General features: G+C 43.7%; 1 protein-coding gene across 4 annotated transcripts; it reads left to right on the forward strand.

The window, feature by feature from the left end:
- Window positions 1-23,426, forward strand: DDX24 (DEAD-box helicase 24; the record flags this gene model as incomplete). Of its 4 annotated transcripts, none has more annotated exon segments than XM_006165394.3 (9): window positions 1-610; window positions 1,607-2,332; window positions 11,904-12,404; window positions 13,447-13,600; window positions 13,799-14,314; window positions 17,022-17,097; window positions 19,701-19,889; window positions 21,629-21,758; window positions 23,412-23,426. In XM_006165394.3, coding segments are annotated over 8 exon segments (2,302 nt in total), but the record flags the coding sequence as incomplete, so codon positions are not given.

Here is a 23,426-nt window from a genome sequence, read left to right on the forward strand (position 1 = left end):
CTGGGTGACGACAGTGGCGGGTTCTCGGCGCTTGGCCTGCTTGTGAAGGCGCTGCGGCGGAGACTCCACGCGGTGCATACTGCAGCTGGCTGGCGCCGGCCCGGGGGGACGGGCCAGGACCCCAGGCTCCCATCACGGGCCTCACCCGCTCTTGTGTTCGCGGGGTCTGGAAAAGGCAGCTGCCCAGCCGAGCGGCCTGTGGACCTTGAGGCCGGCGCCTCTCTCTGGGCAGCAAGGCCCAGCGGCCTCGGGCATCTGCCTCGTGCGCCCGCCAGTGCCGGAGACGAAGCGAGAACGGCAGCCACGAGGAGGGACCCCCGCTCGCCTGACAGGTCTCTCTCCGCGTCCTCCCCCGTATTCTGGTGACACTCCCCGCCACCTTCTCCTCGAACCTGGACTCGCACTGCCTGCGCTCGTGGCGCAGCTGGTGCGGTGGGCGAGCCTGCCCTGCGCGCTAACGTGCTGCCCTCGTCCGGCGCCATCCAGGTGGTCTTGGACCTGCGTCACCTTTTCTTGTTGGGACAAGGATCAGTTATCCCACTTTGCAGACCAGGAAACTGAGGCCAGACGATTAATACGCTCACAGACTCAGAGCTGGCTAGTGAAACGGGTCCGGGTTTGAGCTGAGATTTACCTTTGTCATTTTCACGGGGTCTTACCTTTCTTTGCCTTTCTGAAAAGGGAGAACGTGGATCGCGTTCCACCCGCGTTTGGGTGCAGCCGGAACCCAAACGAGCTGTGTTTGGTCGTTAAATCACTTACAGTGTAATGACAAAGCAGGGTGGGTTTTTAGCCATTTACTAAAGTCCAGAATGATGGAACAGGCATTGGCCCTTTGGGGACAAGGCTTGACTGGGGAGAAAGCTCAGGGAACTTAGAATAAAGTTCACCTCCCTGCCTCCCAAACCCCCTCAGATTCTTGGTCTGTGTATTTATGTGTGGCAGGCTCCATCCTCCCTGCTTTATGTAATTTTTCTCATTTGTTAGGCTGCTGCTTATAGACAACACCAAGGTTTGGAGAAGAGTCAGTAGCACTGTCCAAGGTCACACTTGAGTAAATGTTGGGTCAGGAATCCCCATTAGGTCTAACTGAGTCTCCACACTGCCTCTTCTTGGCTCCTCTTTCAGGCCAGGCCTCTTGTTCTGAGTATATTACTTTCTCTTTTTGATCTCTAGCTGGAAGCATTTGAGTTACAACTGTCTTTGTGTCCTCGATTCTTTTTTTTTTTTTTTTGGAGAGATTTTCACTGTAGGGCGCGTGCGCTCGCCAGACAGACAGAGAGAGACATAGAGACAGAAAGCGAGAAATCACCCCCCAGGGGGGATGGTCACGCCGCAGTCCCTTCTCCTCCATTCTCCTCTCGGGATCTTGGGCACGCACGCACACGCGCCCGGCGTGAGTTTTAAGCCACCGGGTCCGGGACACGAACCGCGGTCGACCACGTGGGAGTCCAGCGACATAGCCATTACACTAACTGCTGGTTCCCGTGTCCTCGATTCTTTACAGCACCTGATACAGCACCTGATTGCTTAGAAAATATGTGTTGCCTCAGAACCCTATACTTTTCAGTTACTATTTCCTAACAGAACATTTCTTTCATTTCAGCAACCATGAAGTTGAAGGAGGCAAAATCAAGGCCAAAGCCACCAAGCTATGGCAAATTTAAAACAAAAGGAATCAGAGTTGTGGGGAAATGGAAGCAGGTGAAGATTGACCCAAATGTATTTGCAGATGGACAAATGGATGACTTGGTGTGCTTTGAGGAACTGACAGATTACCGATTAGTCTCCCCTGCCAAGAATCCCTCTGGCCTCTTCTCAAAGGAAGAGTCCAAGAAGAGGAAGGCCCAGGTTGTTTTAGAAGAAGAGGAGGAAAGGGAGTCTAGCTCCCCAAAGAAAAAGATCAAGTTAAAGAAGAGTAAAGGTATAGTAACTGAAGGAACCAGTACCAAGAAAGAGTTGGACGTTAATGATGCTGAGCCAGAGCCAGAGCCACAGGGAGATGGCACTGTTTGTGCTGAGCCAGAAGTAGAGGAGATTGTATCAGAAAGCCTGGTCCAGACTGTTCCCAAAAAAAAGAAAAAGAAAAGGGTGAAAAAAATGGAGCCTCCACAGAACACCGCTCCTAAGGTGCCTAAAAAAGCAAAGACATGGATGCCTGAAGTACACGACCAGAAGGCAGATGTATCTGCTTGGAAAGACCTGTTTGTGCCCAAGCCAGTTCTCCGAGCACTCAGCTTTCTAGGCTTCTCTGCACCCACACCAATCCAAGCACTGACCTTGGCACCTGCCATCCGTGATAAACTAGACATCCTTGGGGCTGCTGAGACAGGTAAGGGCAACCGTGGTCGTCAGAGGGTTGCTTCTGGATTGAGTCTGTAGCTGCTTACAGGCTAGGTGACCAGAAGAGAGGAGCATGTTGACAACGTAATCACAAAAGCAGTGATTAATCACTCAGAGCCACATAAGTCCCGTTATAAAATAGAGGATGGGCCAACTCTATGATATACTGGTTAAAGCAGCAGGATCCTGCATGGCCAGTCCTGCAGTTCAAATCCCAGGTACAGAGCTTGGAAAACACATCATATACATGTGTGTGCATGCCCCAAATCCCAACAAGGTGGAGAAATGAAGGGATTGCAGCATGACCATGCACCATTGGGAGCTTCTTTCCCCCTTTCTCTCTCTGTTTGTCTCTCTCTGCCTCTGGCAAGCACACACACCTTCTAGCAAATTAAAATAATAATAAAGATGTTAGCAGTACCTGCCTCTTGCATTGCTATGAGGGCTAAAGGCTGTGGTAAACTAGTTTATACAGTACATTCTAAGGGACCTACAAATGGTAATTTTTCCTGTTCTTGAGCCTTTTATAAATTGCATGAAGGGGAAAGGTGGGGAAAAGAGCAGTTCTTTGGAGAGAGAGCTCTTAGTATAGGAATGTACTATCTAAGCCCAGCTTGGTGGCCCAATTGATAGCAAATTGAATCCAGTGCTAGAAGCCACAGGGTTGCAGCAGGTTTGCATCCCTGGTCAATTTGAAAACAAACGATGTATGCACACATGACTGAGAGGCAGAAGTGAGGTCATGGGGTGACAAGACCTTGCCAGGAATGTTTCTCGTGTGCTTACTGTCCATCATGAATAAAATAAACTTTAAAAAGGAAAAAGTCTCTAATTCTGAAGAGTTCTCTGAAGGTAGAAAGTTCTTATTTGAGAGTTGCTGAGTTGTTTGTCATTGGGATAATTTGAGTTTGGTGGATATCTTTTGTGTAGATTTTGTTGGCAAACTCAGATGTGAGGTGACTGGTTCCCTCATTCCTTGTGCTAAATCTTTTGGAAGAAAAGGCCAGCAAATGGCTTAGTGGTTATGTCACTGAACGCCCACGTGGCCAGTTGCCATTTGAGTCCAAGACCCGATGGGCACGTGTGTGTGCTCAAGATCCCAGGATGAGAATGGAGAAGAGATTGTGGCGTGGCCATGTGTCCTATGGCAAAAACCTCTTTTTTTTTTTTTTTTGAGAGGCTTTTTGCTATAGAGCACGTGTACTCATCAGAAAGACAGAGACAGAGTCAGAAAGTGAGAAATCACCCCCCAGGGGGGATGGCCACACAGGAGTCCCTTCTCCATTCTCCTCTCGGGAGCTTGGGCACACACGCACCCAGCGTAAGTTTAAGCCATTGGGTCTGGGACTTAAATCACAGTTGACTACGTGCGAGTCCAGCGACATAGCCATTACACCAACTGCTGGTCCTGGCAAAAACCTCTTTAAGAAAACAAAAATAAAACTTCTGAAAGCACTGACTTGCTACATAGACTAAGATATGAGTGGGAAAGAAACTTGTACTGCCTGGAACTATTTACATTGTATATCAGTAGAAATATATAATGTGAACTACACAGGTAAAATTTCCTAGGTGCCACATTTTTTAAAAGTAATTTAAAAACAGTGAAAATTAACTTTGGAAATTTGCCCAAGGGTGTGTGTGCTTGTCAGAGAGAGTGAAAGTTAGAAAGCACTCCCAGGTCCAGCAGTTGGCATTATGGCTATGTCACTGAGCTCCCATGTAGTTGACTGTGGTTCAAGTCCTGGACCCTATGGCTTAAACTCAGGCTGGGCGCATGTGCATGTGTGCCCAAGATCCCAAGAGAAGAATGGAGGAGAAGGGATTGTGGCGTGGCCGTGCCCCCTGGGAGGGGAGTGATTTCTTGCTCTCTGTCTCTGTCTTTCTGGTAAACGCATGTGTCCTGTAGCAAAAACCTCCCCCCAAAAAGAAAGAAAGCACTCCCTAATAGTAGGGTGTGGTCATGCAGCAATCCCTTCTCCATTTCTCCATCCTGTCAGGATTTTGGTCGCTCATGTATATGCACCCAATGTGTTTTTCAAGCACTGGAACCAAGATTCACACTACATGGTTGGCCATATGGGATCCAGCTCCCTTAACCACTAGGCCATGGAGCCAGCCTGAAAATTAATTTTAACCATAGACCTTTTTAAACTAGTTACAGCAAAGTACTTCAGTATGTAATTCATGTGAGATTATTATCTTTGTTTTGTGTTCTGACAATACCTTGAGACTGGGTGATTGTAAAGAAAAGAGATGTATTTGGCTCATGCTTCTGGTGACTAGAAGGTCTGGTGTCTAGAAGTCTAAGAGTATGGGGCTGGTTTCTGGTGCTATGATGCAACATGGTTAAGAGAAGTGGAAAAGCCAGCAGGCACATGCAAAGACAGAGACATGCCAGAAGCCAACCTGATTTCATTACAGCCTATTCTAGTGAGAACTGAGCAGTGAGAACTCACATTCTCCAAGATGGCATTTATAGAGACTCCTCCCTTATCCCAGGCACCTCCCAACACTGCCACATTGAGTGTCAAATTTCAGCACAAGTTTTGTTTAGGATTTTTGCACTAAAATTTCAAAATCTGGTGTGTGTATCAGAAAGCTGTCCAGACTGTTCCACCCAAAATAGAAAAAAGGGTAAAAAAATGGAGCCTCCACAGAACACTGCTCTTAAGGTGCTCAAAAAAGCAGACATGGATGCCCGAAGTACGTGACCAGAAGCTTAGAATACATGTCATTTTAAAGTAACTACATTTTAAGTGCTCGATAGCCATACAGTTTATAGTGGCTGTTGTACAATGTAGTACAAAATTATTTAGACACTTGGTGCCTTGGGTTTCTGGAGGAAAATCCCAGGAAAGGGGAATGGAGGTTGTAATAATAAATAACTTAGTACATTACCTGAGTATTTAAATGTGTCATGCAATGTGTCATGTTTTTCTTTTCTTTTTTCTTTTTTCTTTTTTTTTTTTTTTTTGCTTTAGGGCATGTGTGCTCCCCAGCGCCAGAGAGACAGAGAGACAGAAAGTGAGAAATCACCACCCAGGGGGGATGGCCATGCCGTAATCCCTTCTCCATTCTCTTCTCGGTATCTTGGGCACACATGCACATACGTCCAGCATAAGTTTAAGCCACTGGGTCCAGGACTTGAACCGCGGTAGGTTCAAGTCGCTGAACTACATGGGAGTTCAGTGACAGCCATTACGCTAATGCTGTGTCATGTTTATATCGGTGAACTCAGTTCCCACAGATACCTTGAGGAAGGTATCATCATCATTCCTGTATTACAGATGAGCTGTATCCTCACTGAAGACAGCTTCCCTAAAATTTTACAGTTGAGCATGGTAATGCCTGAATTCTAGGCTAGGTCTGTGTGCTGTTTTGGTATGTGCAGGGTCCCAAAAGTGGCCCTCGAAGGAAAAGGCAAGATCTGTGTGGTCTACTGTGGCTAGAGCCTGACATTTGGGTTTATACCACAGCTATCACAGTCTTTCCCCATGGAGTGCTGTGAGTTGAGGATTCAAAAAGATTTGGGATAGGTCTATGCATTTGGGGCTGTGATCATGGAAATATCAGTTACTCCCCAAAAGATGCCTTGGGTTCTCTTGTAATCTTGTGATTACAAAGCCTACCTCATAGGATTTTTTTTTTTTTTTTTTAAGTTTTTGCTATAGGACTCTGCTCTCTGAAGACAGAGGAAGTGAGAAATCCACCCCTCCCTTTCAAGGGGATGGCCATGCCGCAATCCTTTCACCTTGTCCTGGGATTTGGGGCATCCATTAACATATGCCCAGCATGATTTTCAAGCCTCCAAGTCTGTGACTTAAACCACAGTTAAACTATGTGGGAGTCCAGTGCCTTCACCACCACGCCTGCTGGCCCCTCCACTGATGGGCTTTCTATCACTATAGATTAATTTACATTTTCCAGAATTTTATATAATGGAATCATTACATAAGTGTGACTTTGAGTACAGGCGTATCTGGCTTTTTCCCTCCTTATTGCCATGTTATTGCAAGTACCAATTGTTCATTCATTATTTTATGATGAGTATTTTGATGTATGGCTAGAGCACAATTTGTTCGTCTTACCTGTTGATGGACATTTTATTTCTAGGTTTGGGCCATAAATAAAGCTGTTATAAATGTTGATGTACCAGTCTTTGCAGGAATATATTTTAGTATCTATTAGGTAAATTCTTAGGGGAAATTTTTTTTTAGGAGTTTTTCAAAGTGATCATACTATTTTACATTACTACAAGAGGTTATGAGTTCAGGTCAATCCATATTGTTGGTGGGATCGGTCTTTAATTCTTAGATTTTTTTTTAAGTTTTTAGTGTTATTTTCTCATGGTTTTAATTTACATTTTCCTTATGACTTAATGACGTTGAGTATCTTTTTGTGTGTTGTCATCAGTATTATCTTTGATAGTGTATACTCAGTTCTTTTGTCCCTTTTTTGATTGAGTGGTTGTTCTCCTATTACTGAGTTTTGAGAGTTCATTATATATTCTAGATATAAATGATTTGCAATTTTTTCTCCCAGTCTGTGGCTTGTCTTTTCACTCTCTTACTGGTGTTTTTCAAAGAGTAAATTGTTTAATTTGTTGAAGTTCAAATCATCAGTTCTTTATCTTATGTGGATCATGCTTTTGATGTCTTATTTAAGAACCCTTTACCCAACTCAAGATCACAGATTTTCTCCTTGAAGTGTTAATAATTTTCAAGGTTTTTTTTTTTTTTTTTACCCCAGTTTGTGAGTTAATTTGTATTTATGGGAAAAAGTATGGATCAGTGTTTTTTTTTTTCCCTCTCTCCATGTGGATATCTTAATTGTTCTAGCACTTTTTATTGAAAAACTATCTTTTCTCCACTGAATTGACTTTGTATCTTGTTGAAAATCAGTGTCCATACACGGTGTGGGTCTTTTTCTCTGGAATGTTATTTTTCCATTGATCTACTTGTTTATATCAGTACCTTACTATCTTGGTTATAGTAGCTTTATCATGTCATAAAAAAATCAGGTAGAATAAGTACTACCAAATGCTGTTAGTGCTGCCCTAGGCCTTTGCATTCACATACGAGTTTTTGAGTCAGCTTGTCAGTTTTTTTTTTTACAAAAAAGCAAGATGATACTTTGCAAATTACAGAGAGCATATGGAAGACACATATCTTAACAGTATTGAATATTTCTGTCTATGCATATGATACCTGTTTCTTTAGGTCTTTTACTTTTTTCAGCAATGTTTTATACTTTTTAGTGTATATATTTGGCATGTCTCCATTAGTGTATCTTCAAGTATTTTGTATTTTTTGGTGTTATTGTAAATTCTAATTTTTTGTTTCTGGTTGTTGCCAATAAAGAGACATATGATGAATTTTCGTATATTCATCTTGTATCCTGCAACTTGGTGTACCACTAAGGTTTTTTTTAAATTAATTAATTTATTTTACATCCATTCACTGGACCACCATCACAGCATACAAAATGTGATTTCACACACACAATACACTGCATAGTGGCTTAATCATACATGTTATTGTTGATAATTTTCCATTTCTTATTTCATATATACATATGTGTATATATATTCTTCCCCCCTATTTCTCTCCCTCTGCCATTTACCACCCTCCTTCCACACTGTCTTTGGTGTCTATAGTTGCTTTCCATTCCTTTTTTACCCCACCCCCACATTTTATTGATTCACAAAATATCCTAATTAACTACTTTCAATAGCAAATTCAATTGCTATATACATATCTGTAAACACATGTCTGACTTTAGGCATGAAACTCTGAGTAGAATGAATATACTATAAAGTAGTACCTTGCTGATGTTATATAGGTTACTGTGGTCTTTAGGTATTTTAAAATATTTTTTAATTTCAAGAAAAGCAGTTTTAGCTTTAATAAATCAAAATTTAAAAATGCTCAGAGAGCTTTGCTTAAAACTTAAAAGCCAGGAAACAGGTTAGGATTCTGTTCAAGTAGTAGGTACATAAACCTATCGGCAGCTCAAGACAAAACAAAAATCCTTAAACCTGGAAAACAAAGCATAGAAGAAAATCAGTAATGTTTTATTCAAAAGTCACAAGATTCTATTTCACCAGCTCAGTCTCATGTACTTAAGCTATCTTTTGTTGTGGTTTGATCTCCCTGTATAAATTCTGAACTAGAACATTCAACTCCAGACTTGCCCCTACCATTAAGTTGGCCATTTTCTTAGTTGTTTTTGAACTCTTATTTCTGTGTGTCTGTATTTAGTTTTTCTGGTACAGCACTCTCTACAGAACTTCTTGGAGAGCTGGTCTGGCGTTGATAAATTCTTTCAGGTTTTGTTTATCTGAGAATGTTTTTGTCTTTTCTTCACATACGAAGGATAATCTTGCCCAGTACAGTATTCTTGGTTGAAATTGCCTTTCCTTTAACATTTGAATATATTTTCCCATTCTCTCCTCCTTGGCATTCTTTCTGATGAGAGGTCTGCTGTTAGCCTGATGGGATATCCTTTGTAGGTAACTTAACATTTCTCACTTGCCAGTCTTAGTATCTTGTCTTTGTGGTTTTGGTCAATCTGGTTATAATGTGTTTTGGAGAGGATCTTCTTGGGTTGATTTTATTTGGGGTCTTTTATATTTCTTGGGACTGGATTTTTTAATGCTTCTCTAGGTTTGGAAAGTTTTCTTCCAGGACATCATGGAATAGGTTATCAATACCCTTACTAGTCACTTCGCCTTCTGGGATACCAATTATCCAGATGTTTGGACATTTAATGGTATCTAGTGTTTCTCGTTTATTCTCATTTTGGGGTCTATTTTCTCACTCTTCATGGTGGATTTTTCTAGGCCATTGATTCCGTCTTCTACATCTGAGATTCGATCTTCTGTATGATCTAGTCTGCTTTTAATACTTTCAAGGGAGATTTTGATTTCCTGTATTACAGCTTTCATCTCTAATAGCTCCATTCCATTTGATTCTTTTTTATGGTGTGTATTTCCTCTTTCAGATCATGCAAGGAATTCCTCACCTCCTGGAAATCATCAGCTCTTTTCTCCTGCATCTTCTGGAGTTCATTGCCTCTCTTCTCTTGCATCTCTGTTAGCTTTGTCGTTATGGATATTCTAAATTCTTTATCTGACATTTTCCCTGAGTTCCATTTTATTGTCTGTAAATGAAGAGGAAATATTCTTTTCCGGAGGAGAAATATTTTCTTGGTTTCTTCTATTTCTTGTGCCCTGGAGGTGATTTCTGGTCATCCAATGGGTTGTGCATTTCTTCCTAATTCTTGAAGTTCAATATGAGCGTTCAGAGATGTGCTGGAGGAGGTGATCTGCGATCTTTCTTCTGATCCGTTTTTAATTCTTCGTGTGTCAGATTCAGTGGGACTTGAGGAATATTCTTATCCTACTAGTATTCAGATGTTTGGATACTGTTCACCTAGACCTGTCTACACACTCAGTATGTGGAGGCTGAGCAGCCAAGGGAAGAAGTTAAAGAAAAAGGAAAAAAAGAAGAAAGAAGACAATAAAAAATTAAAACATTTAAAAAGACAATAAAAATTTATATTTGAATTTTGAAAAGTAAAATATGAAAACCGCACAGCGTGTGCATGTGCAGCGCAAAAGCATTATTTCACAGCTCAAATTTAGTAGCCATCTCAGAATGGGCCTGGGTTTGTACCACTCCTAAATGGGGGGGTGGGGGGGCATGAATTAGCAAGATAAAGGAAGCTCTGAGAGCCCAGAGAATACTTTACCTTAAAAAAAAATTAGAAGACAGAGAGAAGGATACAGATGTTGCCTTACCCCAATAGAAATGAATCTGGAGGGTGGAGGCTCAGCAGATCTTCATTTTAGTCCCTGAAAGAAATATTTCCCAGCTCAAGTTCAGTAACCATCTCAGAATGGGCCTGAGTTTGTGCCTCTCCCCTCTGGAAATGAATTTGGAGGGTGAAGGTTCAGCACTCAGCAGAAAATCTTCATTTTTAGTCCCTGAAAGCAGTATTTCACAACTCAAGTTCAGTAGCCATCTCTTAAGCAGTTTACTGAGGATTTCATGGTATATTTTGCATGTTTTTGGTTTATTTTTGTCTTATCTCAGTGGCAAAAAGCACCAGTACAATTTTCAGTTGAAGGGTGGAGTGGGCATTATTGTTTAGCTCCTGGTCTTTAAAGGAAAACATTCAGTCTTTCACTGTTAAGTTTGATGTTAGCTATAGGTTTTTTGTAGGTGCTCTTTATCAGGGTGAGGAAATTCTCTTATCTCTGGAAAGTTTTTATTAAGACTGGATCTTGGATTTTTTTTTTTTAAATGCTGACCTCATGTTCCTGAAAAGCGTCTTGAATAAAATGTTGTATAATCCATTGGTTATAGAGATGCTTTCTACAGAAGCAGTGACAGGATGTGTGGAGATTTATTAACTTAGCTATGTGTAGCTCTGAGGCAGGGAATGTTTCTGTTTGTTGTTTTATTCATTGTTTATAGAAATAAAGAGTAGGTGTATTTTTTTAGACTTTAACCACTAACAGGAAACTCCCTGTTTTTCATTCAGTTTTTGTTATTGCTGTTGTACTTCTAAGGTTAGTCATTTAAGCAAGAAGAAACAGACTGATGACTTTGAAACTTATTTTTCTGTACTAGAGAGTCCTCGTTAAGCCCCTCAGGTACCATTACAAGTGTAGTCTTATAAATTTTTTCCCTCAGGTTTTCAAATAAAGATGTTGCTACAGGGTCTTCTCAGTTTCACTGTTAGGAAAAGCCTGCTGCTCTCTTTATATGCCATTTTATGAGTCTGTTTTTGCTCTTTTTTTCTTACAAATCTTGATGACAGTATTGTATTTCCACGTGTGATTGTAGTATTTTTTAATTAGAGTTACTCGTTTCCTTTGAAAATTATTTGTGAACATTCTTTAATGACTATGATAAGATAAAGATTTCTTCCTCCAAAGAGTGTTTATTGGCTTGGGGCATTATCACTTTGGGACAGCTTTAAAGTTTCGGCTTAAAGTATCCTGTTCCTTTTGTTTGTTTTGATCACCCAGAGGATGATATTTAGACTCTATGTATATTAAAGCCTACTTTAAATATACTCAAGCACAAAGGTGTGTATGAAGATAACATTTAAACATTATTGTTTAAATATTAAAAGAATAGTTAAATTTTTTGAAAAGCTAATTTTCTTTTACTCTCTTCACCAGAAGAAGGTCTTGAGAAAATACCACACTGTATGGATTTCCTTTGTTTACCCCTCAGTGGGTTGTTCCTTTACAAGAACAACACACAGAACTTACCCTTATCCTCATCTCTTTGTGGTTTCATTGCTTGGACATTTGTAATTCACCACCGGTGATCTCAGGCTTCAGTGTCAGTCTACCAGATTTTCCTTGGGTTCCTAGTTACAGGTTCCCTCTGGTTGTAGCACTGTGGAGAAACTTGTGCAGAGCGGAGATCAAAATGGCACTTTGCTATTGCAGGGTCCTTTCTCCTGTGCAAAAGGAGGAATTCCATAAAGCATATACATCCGTTGATTCACACTGATTTCTTGTTTTGTTTACTTTTAAGGAAGTGGGAAAACTCTTGCCTTTGCCATTCCAATGATTCATGCAGTATTGCAGTGGCTGAAGAGAAAGTCTGCCCCCAATTCAGATAACACTGTGGTGCTCCATGGAGAGAACAGAATTGAGACTGGATCTGAGACTAGTTCTCCAAATAAGGGCAGAACTGAGAGTGGAGTGTCACATAATGAGACTGGAATTGAGAGTGAAGCACTGCCCAGCAAGACTAGAGGCAAGATTTCAGACCAAATGCTGCTCTTCTGTGATGATGATGCTGAGGAAGGGCCTTCTTCCCTGGTCAAGGAGAAGCCTGTCTCCAAACAGAATGAGGATGAAGAGGAAAAGCTTGATGAACAGCAGACTGGAAAATTAAAACAAGAGTTAGATGGCAAAATTGCCACCTGTAGACCATATTCAAAGCATCCTCTGCTTGGACTGGTTCTGACTCCCACTCGAGAGCTGGCCGTTCAGGTCAAGCAACATATTGATGCTGTGGCCAAGTTTACAGGTGAGGTTTAGTTCCATTTCATATCCATTTCCTGAGGCAATCCTTAATGCTGTGTGGTAGAAATGAAAAGGCTATGGGTCCTGCCCGCTAGGGAAAACCATTCTCATCTGCAAGAGAGTTAAGCCCTTCAGAAAATTGGTTGACATTTTCTCAAATCTTCTAAGGATGAGATACAGCTAGTGCCATTCTGGGTGCATAGGAAATTAGTTAATTTATTGGATACAGTGGATACTTAGAGCAGGAGTTGACAAACTGCCTGTTTTTATAAATAAAGTTTTACTGAAACATACCCAGACACATTTGGTTATATACTGTCCATGGCAGCTTTTGTACTACAAAGCTGAGTATAGTTAGTAGTTGTGACAGAGACAATCTGACCACAAGCCAATAATGTTTACTAATGAACCTTTAAGACATAGTTTGATGACCTCTGTTTTAAGGCATTAGAGCTTAGCTTTTCCAGGCAATTCCTTTCAAGAAAGACTGGTAGGAATTTTAATGTTATAATAAAAAGCAGTAGGTTACCAAGTTTTTAGTATGTGGAAGGCACTTAGCTAAGTGCTTTACCTGCACAGTCCTGTATGTTCATTCATACATTGGAGAGGTCCTCCACTAGTGAGGAAAGTGGAATACTAGGCATTAGAGGAACATCAGATTACCTCTAGTTGAGGGGAATGAGAAGGGCTTCCTAGGGGAGGTGCATCACAGCTGCAGATAATCCTTCCCAGCATTGTGATACACCATTGCTCAGTTTCCCCAGAGCTTTAGGTAAATACGCTTTGGTTCATAACCCATTTCTTCCATGTGATTGGAGGAAGGGGAGTAGAAAGGAATGAGGTTGGAGACGTAGATGGGGCCCAGATCTTGGCAGTCCCACTAGGAATGGCACCAACAGTCAGGCCAGACCAGCTCTTTTAGCAGCCACACCCGTAATAAGGAGCTGTGCTGGTGGCTGCCTCTGCTGACCTGGGGCACCTGTGCCAGCCATGTAAGCACATCACAGCTAGACTGAATGATAGGTTTTTATGTTTATGTCCCATAGGAATTAAAACTGCTATTTTGGTTGGTGGAATGTCCACGCAGAAACAGCAGAGGATGCTGAATCGCCATCCTGAGATTGTGATCGCCACTCCAGGCAGGCTGTGGGAGCTAGTTAAAGAAAAACACTCTCATTTGAGCAACCTTCGGCAGCTCAGGTGGGACATAGTACCTCTCCTCCCCCCACCCCCAACCTCTGTTCTGAATGAGCCTGGAAAACTAGGCATGCATGACGGAGATTGGGTGAAACCCTGTTGGGGATGATGTGTGCGTGTTGGGGAAGAGGGAGTGGGTTATGCTGTCGGTGGTTTTTTACCTGCCACTAACCAGTGATGTGGGTCTCTGCGGATCTGCAGGTGCCTGGTTGTGGATGAAGCTGACCGAATGGTTGAAAAAGGCCATTTTGCTGAGCTCTCACAGCTTCTAGAAATGCTCAATGACTCCCAATACAACCCAAAGAGACAGACACTTGTTTTTTCTGCCACGCTGACTCTGATACATCAAACTCCTGCTCGAATCCTTCAAAAGAAGCACGCCAAGAAAATGGACAAAACTGCCAAACTTGACCTCCTCATGCAGAAGATTGGCATGAGAGGCAAGCCTAAGGTCATTGACCTCACGAGAAATGAGGCCACTGTAGAGACACTGACAGAGACTAAGATACACTGTGAGACTGATGAAAAAGATTTCTACCTGTACTACTTCCTGATGCAGTACCCAGGCCGCAGCTTAGTGTTTGCCAACAGCATCTCCTGCATCAAACGCCTCTCTGGGCTCCTCAAAGTCCTGGATATCATGCCGTTGACCCTACATGCCTGCATGCACCAGAAGCAGAGGCTCAGAAACCTGGAGCAGTTTGCTCGTCTGGAAGAGTAAGCCAGGCCTGCCCTGGGTCCTAGCCATCTGCTGCAGTCAAGGGGGCCAGAGTGATAGGAAAATGGCGGGAAGCTACTTTCTGTCAGAGGGGTCTTACTAGCTTTTTTTTTTTTCACAACTTTTGTCAAGGTCATAACTCATTTAGTAGATTTATTTCCTGTTAATACCCTGTAGGAACTTCTATAATGACAAGTAGTATTGATATATACTATTAATATTTCTGAACACTTACACAATAGATGCATTCTGTGCTGGCTTTTCACACACACAATAATCACATTCAGTCACTTGCTGAGAGGTAGGATGAGTTCATGGTTAAGGGCGCAGATTCTTTTTATTTATTTATTTTTGAAAAGCACTGTTAGCATTAATGAAACTTCCTCCCCCCCTCCCCCCCACATACACTTCTCCTTAGCTCTTCTGCTGAAGATTTGTTTCTGGCAGCATTTCCCTGTGTCTGCTCACTGCCCAAGGTCTACAGTATCAAGGTTGACGGACAGTTGGGCAGAAGCTCTGGTTCTTCTTTAAGTGGTAATGCCTCATGCCATCTTCCCCAAAGTAGCCTGGGTGGTAATTGTCCACGTTGACCCTGTGGTGGTGCATGCCACCCGCATTACCCTGGTCTCCATGATGCGTCCAGTGCTTGCTGATGCAGCCATAGCCGTGACTCATGGGGCCTTGACGTTTCTAGGCCTTCCTCAGCTGGGTGGCATGTCAGCGACTAAGACAAAAGAGCAAGGGCACGGATTCTCGAATCAGTGCCAGAGGTCAGATCCTGGCTCTGTCACTTCCTAGTTGCTCTCAAGTTATCTAACTTCCTTGTGCTTCAGTTTTCTCGTAATTGGGATGAGAGTAGAAGCTATTTTAACGGGTTGTTTGAAGATTAAGTGGCTGTGAATTTATGTATGTGAAGTATTTGGAACTGTCTCTAGCACATAGTATGTGCTTGCTAAACTCTAGTCCTTGGACCAGATCTTACCCACTGTTTTCATGGCAAAGTTTTATAGGAACACAAGCTTCAGTTCATGTCATCTGTAATTGCTTTTGCACCAAAACGGCATAGCGAGTAGTCACCACAAAGACTGCTGCCCACACGCTGGACATTTTTATGATCTGGCCTTAAACAGAGATGGTTTGTTCATCCTGACTTAGAACTTAATGTTTTATAAACTTCAGTACGTATCACATTCTTCACATCCTCCAGCTATAACTCAAGAACAGAGGGGCCCTGAGAATCCCAGTCTTGTGAGGCACGCTCATGCTTTTGAGTCTCTTGAACCCCATGTTAGGAAACATCACCCAGTGTCTACTTATTGAGTGTTGCTATGAACCAGGCTCAGTTCTGGCTGTTGATAATATGCAGTGAGTAATACACAGTTCTTGCCCACATGGATCTTATATTCTTGGAGGGAGATAAGTTGCAAAGTATTAATATAGCAAATAGTGCTAAGTGCTAAGAAGTATTGGGTCGCTGGAAAAGTCATGACATGTTTTTCTATGCAAAAATGTGCTGTGACTTTTCCAATGATGAGTAAATTGAGGGCCAGCAGGTGGTGTGGTAGTTAAGCTGCTGGATTCCACATGGCCTACTGTGGGTTCAAGTCCTGAATCTGGTTGAGGAACATGCCAGGTGCCTACGTGTCCATGCCAAAAATCCAAGAGGAGAATGGAGGAGAAGGGATTGCAGTGTGTGACCATCCCCTCTGGGGGGTGATTTCTCACTTTCTGTCCATTGAGTCACTTTCTCTCTGTCCATTGAGTGCATGTGTCCTATAGCAAAAAGTAATAATAATAAAAGTAAGAAGTAAATTGAGCCGGGAATGAAGAAGGGAGATTGGGTACATACATACATGTGGTTAGGGAATCTGCTCTGACAAGGTGAAATTTGAGCAGGGAGCTAAAGAAAGGATTGAAGTGAGTCATTGATATCCAAGGGAGGACCCTTTAAGAAATAACAAATGCAAAGGCTTGAAAGTAAATCTATGGTTAGAAAAAAAAAAAGAGTGAGGAAGTCTACAATTGGAAAGAATAATAAGCAAGAGGGTATTAGCAGATGAATTGCTGACCCAGAACATGTGGCATCATTTAATTCACTGAAGGAGATCTATTACAATTGTAGAGTATTGTAACCATGTTGGTTGGGGTCAGTGAGGTCCAGGTTTGGAGCTTGATTCCACAACTGAATAGCCAGTCACATACATTAGAAACTTAAAAGGGAAATTAGTATTGCCTTGTATAGTGCTTTTTTTTTCATCAATTTTTATTTTTTTTTACATATTTTAATACATTCAGTCACAGTTTTTAGCTTACAAGGTGATTATTTAAATATGTGAACATTTCTCCCTGGTCCAGTTAATCAAAATATAACAACACTACCTCCCTGTCTCAACAATGCTGTCTCCGTATCCCTCCTCCAAATGTTTTTCCCCAGGCCCCACTCCTCCACACATACCACATCTGGCATTCACGCCCATCTCTTGTGTTTGTACATCCTTTAGCCCATCAGTTTCAGTTATAGAGTGCGGACACTCGGTATATATTAAGTGGGGACATACAGTGTCTCTCCTTCATAGCCTGGCTTGCTTCACTCAGCAGTAAATCTTCCATATTCTTATATAGTGCTTTTAAGGATTGTAGTGTTTAGAGTTCAATAATGATAGCTGTGAGTTACAGTTATTAATGAGTGTTCTCTCTCCACAACAGCTGTGTTCTCTTGGCAACAGATGTGGCAGCTCGAGGTCTGGATATTCCTAAAGTCCAGCACGTCATCCATTACCAGGTAGGGCACTTGGGAATTTGAAGGCATCTCCTTGCATTCAGTGAGGAATTTTTAAAGCAAGGGTTGAAGAGGGAGGAGGAATTGTTGATCCGAGGCCCCTGGAACAGAGAATGCTACTGGCAACGTGTGCCCTCTGCTGCTTCTGTTGGAATGCTGGTGAGATTTAGCCTTACCAACACGTACTGGCCTTGTCTTACGTCAGGTGGCCCTTCTTTCCAAGGTGATACTTGATTTTGGCAGGCCAGAGTCTTAGTTCTTCCACACAGCAGGCACAGTAAGTTAAGCATGTAAAGTGGTTACACTGGTGTAGAGTAGAAGACTGATAGTTAAGACCTTGTGGCTCAGATCCTAGCTATGAACTTAGTGAATCTGAATCTCTTTATACCTCAGTGTTTTTATTTGTTAAATAAAAGAGTTATAGTAGTAGCTTCCTAGGGTTCTCATTAAGGTAAAATAAGTGGATATGTGAACAGAGCTTACGAAGCCACCTGGCACATGTGAGTACTTATTAAATGTTAGTAGTTGCTGTTGAGTAACAACAGTGTTAGCATGGGGACCTGTAGAGTTAAAGCCAGGAGTATGGGCTCTGAGCCCAACTGCTGGGATTTGAGTACTTTGTTAGTTTTAGGGAGGTTCTTTACCTGGTTCTTCAGTGTCATTAATAACCTGGCAGCAGCAATGCTGCCTACCCGATATGGTTATCATGAGAATTATTTGAGCTGATACTGAGGAAGTACCTGCCTAGCGCAGTATAAATCTTCAGTAGGTGGTAGTTGTTAGGCATCATTTTTTCTTCTTTAATCTTTTGTGTGTGTGTTTAAAAATCATAAGGCATCAGTCTCAGTTTAGCACCTCTCTTCTTTTCTTCCTTGGGGTGGGAGTGGGCAGTGCTGGGTCAGCCATTGTGAGAGATACCACACTCAACCAAAGACACTCCCAGCCCCTGAGAAGTATCAGATCCACTTGAGCTGAGGTGACCACCGCCATGATGCAGCGGGAGAGAGTGGTAACTTCTAGTGTGGAAGGTTAGAAAGCATTTTCTAACAGATGCTTGGTATTATTTAAGGATGAGAGGATCTGAACATGTCAGGGTAAGAAAGGGAGGAAAGAACGTGGAGGAAGGTTGGCAGTTGACTTAGGAGTGAGAAGAGGGTATGCTGGGAGAGTCATAGTAGTTGCTGAGGCTGGAGAGGTAAGTTGGGGGCAGGTCACTGAAGGTCCTGGATGTCAGGTTGAGGAGTGAACCTTTATCCCATAAGTGAAGAATGACAAGTAGCTCTCATGTCCAGAGGCGTTACAGCCAGTTCGTAGCGGCTGCTTAGAGTACTGTATTGAAAAGATTCTGAGGTGTGTCTGAGTCCAGTTGATAAAAGGTTGTGCTTGGTTTATGATGTGTGCTGTCAACTTAAAAAGGTAGACCAAGGCAAACTATGTCAAGTGAAAGGATTGTGGGCATAAATCAGAGGGCTGCACCTGGCATGCAGCCCAGATGAATGTGTTCAGGTCACCCCAGACAGGCACACAGAGATCTTAAATTTTCAAGCAGGTTTTTAAGGCAGAAACCACAAGGTGAGGGTGAGGGATGTTAGGATCTTACCAGCTATTTTGGCTGCCAGGATCAGTAACAAGGGTGGCATCAGTCCAAGGTTGGACAGCCAGTCTCCGGACAGGCGTTTTCACAGAAGTAGTCCTTGTATCAAGTTGCTCTGGTCTTGTGCAGGGTGTGGTTCTTTCACAGAGTTTTTCGAATAACAGTTTTTGTTGTTAGGAATGTTTGCATGAGGAAGCACCTCCTCCATGCCTCCTGTCCCCTGGGTTCAGTCAGTGTTTACCATTCTGATTCTCACCAACTTGCACAGTGCCACAGTACTGGGGGAGGTGTTGGCACTTGTGCCACCTTTTCTGTGGGGGATAGAGCCAGTGTGTACTTGAGTAGAGGCAGCATGCACAGGAGTTAGCACGGTGTCTGGAGCGGGACTGCTTCCATTGAATCCTGGCTCCACCATTTAGTTGGGTAACCTGGGGGAATAGCTTAACCTCTCTGTTTTAGTTTTCTGTTACATAAAAAATGAATATTTATAAAGCATCTGTTTCATAAATTGCCGTGTGGAATACATGGGATAATATGCGTAGAGTGCTTGGAGGAGTGCGGCACAGAGTCAGGTCTGATGAAATGTTCTTGTGATTGCCATCATCAGTCGTCAGTGCAGAGTTGAAGAAGAACCAGTGCCTTTCTTTAGCGGGAGGGATATGAGGGTCAGAGCTGAAAATGAGGAAGATGACACTGGCAGCCTTGGGCTGGCACCAGGGGAGTGGGGGAGGACGAGAGACAAATCAGAAGTGGCTAGCACAGTCGTGCTGAATGATCGTGAGGACCTGACCCAGGGTTGGGGTCGTCGGAGGTCGCATGCACAGCGATGAGCTCAGCCTGGGGGTAGCTTGAACATGGGACTAAGTGAGAAGGGCTCGATTGGTCTGTGATGCTGGAAAGCTTTCTATCTCTTGGCTGGGAGGAAGAAGGGTCCAGTGCGAGGGTAGGCCTGGAGGGAAGAGCAATGTTGGGCAGTGGCTGGGCATCGACCTCCCAGTTCTTCCCCTGGCAGGTTCCTCGTACCTCAGAGATCTACGTCCACCGAAGTGGTCGAACTGCTCGAGCTACCAATGAGGGCCTCAGCCTGATGCTGATTGGTCCTGAGGATGTGATCAACTTTAAGAAGATCTACAAAACCCTCAAGAAAGATGAGGATATCCCACTGTTCCCTGTGCAGACAAAGTACATGGATGCAGTCAAGGTAAAAGGGAAAGTTGAAACTCTGATGTTGACGAGGGCTCCTGCTGCCCCCTCACAGCACTTTGCCATGACACACAGCTCAGCCCTTGGGTGCCAGCAGCTGAGAGACTTGGAAGCACTCTGCCTGGGAGAAGGAGAGGGGAGTGACCAAAAGCTTGTGGCATTTTCTCTCCAAACCATCTCTTCGTGGTTGTCCCTGAAGTCTCCACTCACCATCACCCCCACTGACCAGTTTGGTGGGCGTGGCTGCCAGGACATCCTGTCAGAGAGTTGTGGGCCGTGATGTCAGTGTAAAATAGTGAAGTAAGTAGTAAAGGTTTGTCATATCCCTAAAGCAGGTGCCAGCAAGCCCTACCTTTGGGGTTGCATTTTAACTCAGCAGGCATCACCGGGTAAGTGCTGCTTACTGTGGGCCACAGTGTGTCAGGGAGCAAAGCCAGGTGGGTTCTCCTCCACAGAGGCTCACTGTGCTGAAGTTCAGGTAACAGAACCACCACATCGGAAGCCACGTGGTGACTGCAGTGCAGATCCCTGGGTAGGCTTGAAAACCCACCGAGTACGTGAAACCCTGCCTGAGATCCTGAGGGCCAAGGAAAGGGGATTGCAGTGTGACGAGACCCTGTCGAGTGTGTTTTGAGCAACCTGAATGTGGTCATCTGGGCCCTCAGATTTATGCCCAGATGAACTCCTGTTGCTTGACATTATTTCCTTAGTCTGCCTGTTTAGGTTGACAGTACACAGCAGTTTAGTGATTCCCTTTCCTTTGCGCACATGTGTGCATGTGCCCTCTATAATGAATAAAACAAATACATTTTTTTAACAGAATTATTTATTTTTTAAAATTTGACTAAACAGGAAGTAAGCTACCAGGTCTGGGACTTGAACTGCGGTCAGCCATGTGAGAGTCCAGCACCTTAACCACCACACTGCCTGCTGGCCCAGATAAAAGTTCAGGGAAAAACGGAGCACCATGGAATTAGTGGGTTTATGATTATATTGGGAAAAGAGGTTTCACCCAGGCCTCCTGCAGACAGATGTGGAGGGTGCAGAAAAGATGGAATCCCAGGGAGGGAGAGAGTAAAAGCATCTTGGCAGCCCGACACTCCTGTCCCCAACCACTGATGCCATGACTGCCATGCAGAGGTGGGCTGAGCCGAAATGGGGGGAAGCCAGGTCACCTTGTCTTCAGCTCTCACTTCAAGCCGGAGCCACCAGAAGGACTAGTTCACTGTTACCAAGACCATAGTTTGACACAAGCCAGCTCAAGGACCATTGGCTGCCCTGGCCCAGAAGGAATATTGGCTTTGGGGGAATTCAGTAGGGAGAGTCAGAGAATTCTCATGAAGATTAGGAGCTGCTCTGGCACAAGATCTCTCCATTTTCTTGAGGCATTATGTCACTGTAGTAACACCCCAGAACGAATGAGCTAGAGTTAAGATGTCTTATCTCAGCTACACTGGAGGCCAGCTGTGGCATCTGGGGAAGAGATCACTTTGGACACCTGTAGGTCAGGCCAAGGTGGGTTTCCAAAGGCTGGGACTGGGCTTGCCTGTGTGCACTTGCATGTGTGATTGCCCTCAGGGCTTTCACCAGGAACCAAAACGAACGCATTTCAGAAGCAGCTGAGCTGTCTGTCTCGCACCACTGATCTTTAGAGCTCATTGAAACAACTTAAGTGGGCATTTGCTTTCTGGAGTCCTAAACCCTCTGCCACGTGTACTTTCTGTTCCTTTCCTGTAGGAGCGAATCCGATTAGCTCGACAGATAGAGAAAGCTGAGTATCGGAACTTCCAGGCTTGTCTGCACAACTCTTGGATTGAGCAGGCAGCGGCTGCCCTGGAGATCGAGCTGGAAGAAGAGATGTTTAAAGGTAAGCCCTGGAGCTGGTGGGAATGGGGGAAAGGTGCTCAGCTTTGCTTTTTATTCCTTCACCTTTGGCCTTGTTGGAACCACTCACTACTGTGCGCCCTGTCAGAGTCAGCAAGACATCCTTTCCTTCTTTGCGGACAGGCTGTGGTCCTAAATGAGCCCAATGCCCTCGGCCTTTGTTCCCGCTCTCTAGCCTGTCTCCGTCTGGCTGTGTGACCCAGTCGTTTAACCCGTCTGTTAGATTTAGCCTGCTTGTTGTACTGCAGTTTCCTCGCTATGGAATGGAGGTAGTAAACTACCCCCCGGGGTGGGTGTGAAGACTGATTCAGGTATATGAAGTGTGGGTAACAGTGCGTGGGCATGGGAAATAGAAGTATCTAACAGGTTTTAAGTTGTTCCTGTCGCTGCCACCCCTGCCCTCCAAGCTGGCAAAAGCACTTTCATGTCGTCATCTCTTCTCTATAACTGCATGACATGAGCACAGTGGGAATCATTATCCTTTTACATACAGGAATTTGCGGCTCATGGAGAGAAGCATGTTGTGCACAGAAACAGCTCCACTTCCTGGCATTTCGTGAGCCCATGTGTGGTTATGGGCCAGAGCTAAGGATCCAGGGATGGATATGCCTGGTCACTGCTCAGGAAACACCCGAGGCTAAGAAGTGGTAGAACCTTGGCTAGGACGACAGCACCAAATGATAGCCATTGCTCCTTCCACCCCAAGTATGAGGGGACTTCCGAAGTTGTGGAGAGGCCAGCAGGTGGTGTAGTGGTTAAGGTGCTGGATTCCCACCCGGCTGACCACAGTTCAAGTTCTGTATTTGGTGGCTTGAAAATCACACCAGGTACTTAGGCATGTGTTCCCAAAATTCTGGGAGGAAAATGGAAGACAATATGATGTGACCATCCTCCCTGAGGGGTGATTTCTCACTTTCTCTCTCCTCCGTTCCACTCCCCACTAACTCAGGTGTCCTATGACAAAAAAGAGTTTGTGGCGGGTTAGTCCCATAACACAGCGGTGAAGTGCATAGGCGCCATATCCCAGTGGTTGACCACGATTCAGATAGAGGCCTAGTAGGCTGAAAAACATGCTGTCCTAGTCATGCCCCAAATCCTCATAGAATGGAGAGAAAAAGGGATTATGGTGTGATCATGCTCCATTTGGGGAGGGGGGTGAACATGTTCTTTCTCTCTCTGCCTTTTTTAAAATTTATTATTATTATTTTTACTTTTTGCTATGGTACATATGTACTCACCAGAGGGGTGGGGGAGTGAGAAAGCAAGCCACCAGATCTAGGACTTGAACCACAGTCGGACATGTAGGAGTTCAGCAACTTAACCACTTTGCCACCTGCTGGCTCTGCTCTCTCTCTCTCTCTCTCTCTCTCTCTCTCTCTCTGGTGAGATAAGACAATTTCTGCATTAGAGGATTTTCATGAGGAATGAAGGGCAGAGTGATCCTGGCTATCTCTCCTAAAATGGTTAGAAGTTGGCAGTGTACAGTTCCTATGAAGCCACCATTAGAGAACTTTGACCCCTGCCTGCCTGGTCTTCCTAAAACGTTTTTCATTCGATTTTCCATCAGGGAAACAAATTGTTTCTATGAATCATAGTAAATTAGATCTTTTTTTTTTTTTTTTGGGTTTTTTTCAAGGAAGAAAAGCTGACG

This window comes from Tupaia chinensis, unplaced genomic scaffold (genome assembly GCF_000334495.1).
Source record: "Tupaia chinensis unplaced genomic scaffold, TupChi_1.0 Scaffold143913_1, whole genome shotgun sequence".
Taxonomy (NCBI): domain Eukaryota; kingdom Metazoa; phylum Chordata; class Mammalia; order Scandentia; family Tupaiidae; genus Tupaia; species Tupaia belangeri.